This window comes from Poecile atricapillus, chromosome W, assembly GCF_030490865.1.
Source record: "Poecile atricapillus isolate bPoeAtr1 chromosome W, bPoeAtr1.hap1, whole genome shotgun sequence".
Taxonomy (NCBI): Eukaryota; Metazoa; Chordata; class Aves; order Passeriformes; family Paridae; genus Poecile; species Poecile atricapillus.
The window spans coordinates 60,896,268-60,904,403 of record NC_081288.1 but is presented as its reverse complement, the minus strand read 5'-3'; the positions used below and the strand labels follow the sequence as shown (position 1 = coordinate 60,904,403).

The window sequence follows — 8,136 nt, the reverse complement described above, 5'->3', positions numbered from 1 at the left end:
GAAACTGATATGACCTATATAATTTAAAGAAAATAAGTTTCTCTCAACAATGAACATAAGAGAATTATCATGTCTCAGAGACAAATATACATTGATTTATTAGTCTGGGCTTGAAGTTCTGTCATGCTGTAATGCTATGTTCAAACACTTGTTGTATGAAGGAGGCACAAATAGGTGGAATTTCAAGGAAATAGAAATACATTTGAAAGAGGATCTGTTGTTTTTCCCAACTTCTCTGTCTTCTGTGGCAGTGTGCCTCAGGGACGACAAAGGGTTACATTGTCCCACCTCAAACCCCTTGTGAAGGGCGGCCCAGGAGTTCTGATTTGGCTTGAGTCCCTGGGGGTTTCTCCCTTGGTGTGCTCCTACTGGTCCCTGACCCTGAGCTCCACCCTCAAAGGTGGAGACCCTCGGGGGTTCTGTCCCTCAAAAACCCCTGCTGTGCCTCTGTTTGTTTGTTCCCATGCTGAATAAATGGTTTCATGAACGGGAGCCCGTCTCGGTTGGTGTTTCATGCTGGTCCCTAGAATCCTGCTGCTTCTCTGGATGAGATCCTGAAGTTGTGGACTGCAACAGCCTTCCACCCAGCACTTCCACTTAAAAAGTGTTCCTCTTTCTCTGAGTCATTTAAGCTGTAACTGCATATTGCGTGAGACTTGAGGAAAGAGCATTTCTGCTGGTGAGCAGCAGTCCTTGGACACAGAGTGCAGCACCAGGCTATATCCAGCAGGCTGTGCCAGTTGATGTTTGGATACAGACGAAAATAAAGCAAAAAACCTTCACCTAAAATGCATAAAACGCCAACATGAGCATTGCCACTAATAGTTTAGTGAATGACAACTTTTGAAAACTACCAATATCAATCAGTCTTCTAGATGGAGAAACAAGACAAAGACATTTACCCCAAACCAGCACTTATTTGTTTATTTATTTCTCTGTTTCACAGCCTTCTTTCACTAATATTGAATAGAGTGTGAGTGTCCATATATGTGCATTACCAATGTAAATGTATTTTTGCAAATTTCCTATTATTTCCAAAATCTTTTTCAATTCATGTGTAATAGGAAAGGCCATTTACAGAGAAAAAGTTACAAAATACTGCAGTGATGGCATGTCTTCAATGATAACTCCTCCTGGCCATTACTTTCTCATGCTGATTCCTTCTCTTTTCCTGGAGAAAAATTGCACCGCCCTGACAGAGTTCTTGTGACTAGTGATTTGCTGGACCATGTCTAACCTGTTGTAATGTAGCTATTGCTTATCCTTCTTCTTTGACATCCCTATTTTCTTTCTTCCTTGGCTCTACATGATTGCTTATACCTTTTATCTTATCTTGCTTCATATCCTTTTGTCCAAGTACCAAGTACTGTACACTCTGGGATTGTTTTCTGCCCAAGAATAACTGTTGTCTTCCTCTCTCTGATTCTACCTGAATTCTGATTTTGTTTGGTAACTTCACTCCATTTGCTCAATTTTACTTCCAAGAACACTTTCTTCCATGATATTCACATTAAAGTACATGGAGACAATGACTTGGTAGAAAGGCATGCCCATGGACCAGACAAAAGAGCTAACAGCAACCATTGTGTGCTTTAGAACTTCCACTAGCTTGTTAGAGCACTAAAAATGTGCATACAATAATGTTTCAACATGGAAGTGTCTCATTAGAATTCACTTTTTTTTTTTTCTTTATTGACTAAAGCAAACAGAAAAAATGCATGTAGAGACACATGACCTTGTCAGCTTGTAGAGTGAGTTTAAGCCACACCTTACAGTTGCAGCATTTTGCTGACACAGCAGTGTAAGGATCAGCATGAAAAAACACTCCCCAGCTGATGCAACTTTATCTGCAAATCCACACTGTTTGAATGCAGCAGAGGAGTGCTGTGGTCAGCTTAGCTAATTATGTTTAGCACCAATCTATACTCTCACATCTGTTGTCAGAAAATCTTTTCCCAAGACACTGCTGCACCTCCACAGAGAAGTCCACCTGTGTAACTACACCAGCACAGCAGAGGCTTTCCAGAACACATGAGCTAAAACCCAAACTGAATGTCCACCTGGATGCCCAGCTCAACAGCTATCACACTAAATAAACATCCCAGTGCCCACTTTGTTCAAAACATTGCTAGTGCAAGCCACAACACTCCTAATTTTAGTCAGCCAAGAGCATGGCTACACGTGTACATTCTAGAACATACAAAAACTTCCCAAGCACCCTCAGTAACAGTCACCAGCTGTATGCAGGTACTTGATTCTGAAAAATGCTCAAGTTAAAAGGAGCACAAAATGGAAAAAAAGAAAGAAAATTTAATAGGGAAAAAAAAACGAAGAAAAGGAAAAACAAAGAAGTCTACAAGCTACCCCGTAGCGCAATACATTATTTGACCATACTGGTAGCAGACCACTTCCTAATTATAAATTCTTGCATACAACTTTTCATGAAACAAAGCAAATACTACAGTAGATATTTTAATATTTTTTATTATTCTGAAATAACAGAAATTACCATAAAAATGGTACCTGAAATATAACTGTAGTCCCCATGTGGCAAAGCCTAGTTAATACAGTTGTGCAGATTTGAAATAGCTGTTTGGATGCTCCTGAGGGCTGTGCTCACCAGCTGCAGGTGAGTCCCAGTGGTGACTGCAGCACCTGGACACTGGCAGTGGAACCACGCCCTCAGCTGCTCATGCTACATTTCTGTAAAGTTAAGCAGTAACACTGCTAAAATACATGTTCAGACCAAATTCTCCTTCCACAGCTGTGAACTTACCTTCTTGTGATACTCAATTAGTACCATTTGATAAGTTCTCTTCAGGGACACACTCTTTGTGGCCAGATCAACATGAGTGGTAGGCATGAAGAATTGTACCTAATTTACCTGATGAGGTCTTGAAAGGTTCCGCCTTCTAAATCCCTTGCATCTCCAGAACCTTGGCAACACAGGTTTGTGTCAGGGATAAAACAAAACTCAGGATAAGGAGAAAAATATAAAAAATAATGGGAAGGGAATAAAAACATTATCCTTGCCTTCCTGAAAGTCAACAGCAGCTAGCTCTGTATTCAGTCCACAGGTCTAAAACTGGCAGCAGCCCTTCACAATAGCAGTGGAGGGCGCTTGCAGCTCTTGATACAAATGTAGCCCCGTTTGCAAGTCAGATGTATTCATGAAACAATCCATGCAACAGCCAATTGTTTCCAGCACAAAATTCTGAACTTAGGCACAAGGTAACAAATACTTAATATAATGAAATATTAACAATACAGTTAACCTTGTACTGACTTGATGATGTAACTCAGCAAAACCTCCACTGCTAATATGAACCAGAAGTGCCACATGGCTGTGACACAAAAATTAAATGGTATCACTTCAGGATTCAGGTCAACTGTCAAAAGGATGACAGACGGCTTGGGCTATCTAGGCTGAATCTATGTTTCCCTTTTATAAATATCAACAATGAACAAATAAAAATAACTAAAACACAGTTTTAACATCTGTATTAATTCTAATGATGGAATATATGTTTTATGGATTTATGACTTTTTTGACTGTTACAAGTGAAATACCTCATTTTTGTATTCTAGTAGCAACAAGTATAATTTAAATTTATCTAGTTATGACCAAGCCAAGTTCCAGTCATGACTTTGCAGGTTTCATTTCACTTTAGCTAACTGACATAGATCATATTACATTTATTTTTCTTGTGTATTCCATTAATGCTGATGATACTCAAGGTCCAGAACCTGTAAGATGAATCGTACTTAAAGGACACAAACAGAGAAGGTGATACTACAGCATATATATCTACAAAAGGCATTGAAATTACAGCTTTCACCTGTGGATGGTCAACTAACAGGGTCTGTGAAACATTTCATTTTTGTAGGTTCTTAGAAGGCAACTGCTAAAGTAAATCCCAAAGCAGAAAGAAAACTTTTTTTTTTTTGGTCAGTTCTTAAGAAATAGCTTCCACATGAAATACTTACGAAGGAACAAATGTTGCACTGCCGATCAGGTGTTGTACTTTATGCCAGCTTTTCAGCTTAATCGTGGCAGGATGTTTCTTGAACAATCGTTGACATGTTAAATTGTATGCTTAATTGCATTGAGATGCAGCAAAAAAATCCTGTAACTCAGCACCGTTTTTCTCAGGAGCCATACTCCAAAGAATAACACAAAACCATACTTATTTTTTTGGCAGAAATGATGTATCCTTGGATCAGAATTGCTGGGAAATCTGCAGGTACAAATACAACCCCTCATGTATCTCAAAGCCATAAATGAAGTGGGAACAATGATTGGAGAACTTTCAAACAAGGGAAACTTAAAGTTCCTTCGCTCCCACCCCATCGCTACCAACTGGGTAGATAATTGGTAATAACTGTAAAAATATGAAGTGGAAAAAAATATGATGGGTTTTGTTATAAACCAACGCCCGCTTATCTCCAGTTAGTGTCTCCATCCATTTAAAAGGCGAGTTTTGCACTTCTAAGCAGTACTCCGAGGAATTGCTCTGTGCGGTTCAATCAAAAAGGATTAAAGTCTAAAAACGTGACACTCGGAGAGCCGCGAAGCAACTCCCGAGTAACAGGAACGCCGTGGACCGGGAACAGCCCCGGAACCTCCCTGCCGGAGCGCGGGCCGGGCCGGGCCCGCCGCCACAGCGCCTGCCCCCAGAGCCCCTCGCTGCGATTGGCCCGAGTGGCCCCACCCGGCAGCATTCTCACTTCTGGTTGGCTCAAACTTCCGGGCCGCTTCGGGGGGCGAATAAGGCGCGGGGTTGTTTTCCCGTCCCAAGATGGCGGCGCTCAGTGGTGCTTCTGTGGAAGGGAATGGCGGGGAGTGAAGCCTGAGGGAGCGGGCCGGGGCCGCGAGCGCGGAGGGGGATGAGGTAACGCCGCCATGGCGAGCGACGGGGGCAGGAAGCAGTTCTGGAAGCGGAGCGGCGCGAAGGTGCCGGGCAGGTGAGAGGAGCCGCGGAAGGCCGGTGTCGCGGGCCCCTGGACGATGCCGGGCCAGGGGGGGCGTCTCTGCCCGTTCGGCTTCGCTGTGACCCCAACACCGCGTTCGTGCCCCTCGGCCGCCCGGCCCAGCGGGACCTCGCGGCTCCTGTGAGTCTCCGCTGCAGGGACCGTGACCGGGTTGCTTTGTTAGCTCAGTGCTCGGAGCCTTCCAGTGCCGGGAACCTCCGGTGGTCTGGTGGAGATCGCTGGTGGTGTTAGCGTTGGCTCTAACTTGTGCCAGAAAGGTGGTTAAAGAATTATCTGAATGTGCCTTCCCAGTCTGACATCATGGTTAAAGGAGTTAACGTGATCTTGGGAATGTAGTCGCCGGGGAATTTTGAGTGGGAGTTTGTAACTCTCAGCAGTGCCAAGTTAGGATGTTTTGAAACTTGATACAAGTTATGGTATTTTGGAAATGCTTTACAGGACACTGCATTTTCTAGGCATATAAATATTTTAGTTTCTGCTATGTATTTCAAAATATTGTCAGTTTCTCAACTTTCTTCCTGAAGTGTGAACAGCAGACCAGTCGTTGTATTAATGCAAAGAGCTACAAGTACATTTTCCTATTCAAGATTTTCCAGGGAATAGATCCCCAAAGTCACATTAACTCTTTCGACTGTTATATTAGGCTGGGAATACTTGTTCAGATGATTACTTAACAATAACAATCTCTGGTCTCATCCCTAAATTGTTCTCGCAGTACAGTTTTCTGTGTTCTTTTTGTAAGAATGATGTGTGCTTGTGGTTCTCAGAGAACAGTCACTCTGTATTCTATATCCTTTATGTGAATCAGCAACATAGTCTTGCTCATCATTCACCTTCTTACATTTTTAGTTACCCATAAGCACTAACTGGGCGTGGTTTTTTTTTCTTTAGTTACAAACTGACTTTTTCAGTGCAACTGTTGTACTTCTTCTAACAGGTTTTCTTTGTAACTTAGCTGAATCTCTTGAGGGTGAAACACTTCTGGCCTTCCTCTCTTGCATAAGATCTATAAATAGTTGCAGTTAATTTGCAGGCAACTGTGGGCTTGCGGAAAAACAAGGACACTGTGGAGAATGTACTCTTTGATTTTTATTTATTTTTTTCATGGCATCGAGAGGATGGTTGTTGCTTTCTGTTTGAGTGGATTTCCATTGCAGTTACTTGCAGAGTGGTGTAAGGAAAAGGCCCATTTTGTGTGTATGGAAATGGACAGTGACACCTGACCCTCACGTGAGCGTAGAGCAGGAAATGTGCCTGTGGAGAGGATGGCGTGTGGTTCCCTGTAATGGCTGGGGGGAAATTTATTTCCATGGAATCACATACAAATCATTAAGAGTTTTGATAAACCACCATTTTCAGTCACCACTAGGACTAATTTCGCTGGTGTTAATGCTACACCTCTTGTGAAAGTCTGAGCTGCTCTTATAATGTTTTGACTGCAGTCTTTCTGGCTTGGTTCTGTCTCAGGTTTACTAAGGTTGGACTTGCTTGTCCTTATGGTCTGGAGGTTGTTTTCGGTATGTCAGCAGGGCATGTTTGTTCTATGTGATTTTTATTATAAGTTTGGCTAGGTGTTAATGTTACATATAATTTATTTCTCTTACAATTAGTGAGTTCTGTCGTAATAGTTTCTATTTGGGAGTCACACGTAAGTCTTGATGTGTCTTCTGTGGCATTTTTTACTTACAAAATAGTTCTATACACAGTAACTGGGAGGTAATGAACTTCTAATTTGTAGAGTTTTGATTTTCACACTATTTTGCTATTTTGTAATGTTAGAAGCTAGTGAACAAGTCTGGAAGCTTGTTTCTTTTAATTCTTTTAATACTCCTATGGCTTTTATTCTCTAACCTGTCACCTTCTGCATTTTTCTGCCGCTTTGTCATCCTTGTACATTAGGAATGGTTAAGAATTATCTACTTGGATTTTGGGTGGCAAGGGTACATAGAAGATTAAATCTTTATAGATTTTTCTTTGAGAATTTTTAATTTTTTTACAAGAGAGGAAGAAATGATAAATCCAAGAAGAGAATTTTTGTAGATTCTTACTGCAGAATCTAACTTCTTATTTTAATTCCTGGTTAGAAAAGCAAAATAGTCTAAAATGGCCTTTGCTTAGGTCTCAGAGTTCTTGTTTAGCAAATCTATGATTTTTATTAAATTATTTCTTAGTATGCACATCAATTGCAGCTTCATGATTTTTAGTTTTTGAAACAGAGCTGTTGGAACATCTTAATTCTGTTTATTATTGACTATTCAATACACATAACTCTCCAAATATTTGTTTTATTTTTTATGTGATAACTATCTTTCTTTTCTTTTAGTATTCAACATGTATATGGAGCTCAGCATCCACCTTTTGATCCATTATTGCATGGAACGTAAGTTAACCTAATATTTAAATATTCCAAGTATTTTGTATCTCCTCTGTCTTTTTTTTTTTTTCTCCTGTTGGCTGTAAAGTCATTGTTAATCTTCCTTTTTCAATTTTTGTCATAATCTTCACTTCTCTGTTCTGACTTCTCCTTTGTGACTTCCTGGTTGTTACCATATTTGCAGGAACAAATCAGCTCTTTCAGATCTTAACGCAGATTGCCAACTGTTATAATTTATTTATAATGCCTTATACATGGGAAATTGTGATGAAGTGAAAAACATAGTGTTACAGAGACAAGTATTTGCTTGGAAGGATGTCATGCTTCTATTAGATTTTTTTCAAGGGCTAGTTTCAGACTGTACGAGAAGTAAGCATTCTAGTTAATTTTCACTAGAAAATTAACTAGAAAATTTCAATGAACCAATGATTTATTGGTTCAAAATATGGAGGTATAGAGACCCAGTAACAAAAAACAGGTTTATTGTTTGAGGTGACAGAATAAAGACCTTGCTGTTTTAGACAGTGTTGGCAAGTTAGGTGAGTGTGTTGTATCACCTGTTAGAGAAGATATTCCCTGTAACACGTAACAGAAAAGTTGCAACTGATATGAGAACTGGGGAAGAACTACTTCTGATTTGCAGTTCTGCCTGCTTTATCTTAACAGAGAAAAGTAAAACTAACCCAGGTGGAGAGATGGGGAGGTCAGAAATTAACTCAAGAACCATTTTGATGCAATTCTGTGTAAGATAACCCTGCTTGAACAGGGAG

The 8,136-nt window shown here is 40.5% G+C and overlaps 1 protein-coding gene across 1 annotated transcript in view; it reads left to right on the top strand.

Annotated features, from left to right (window-relative positions):
• The first annotated feature begins 4,780 nt into the window (after positions 1–4,780).
• LOC131591881 (TBC1 domain family member 22A-like) overlaps positions 4,781–8,136 on the top strand; it is a 141,869-nt gene continuing 138,513 nt past the window's right edge. Inside the window, exons 1-2 of the mRNA XM_058862990.1 lie at positions 4,781–4,965; positions 7,316–7,372. Coding sequence (XP_058718973.1) covers positions 4,904–4,965; positions 7,316–7,372 — 119 coding nt within the window. The 5' untranslated portion in view covers positions 4,781–4,903. The remainder of the gene's footprint in view (positions 4,966–7,315; positions 7,373–8,136) is intronic.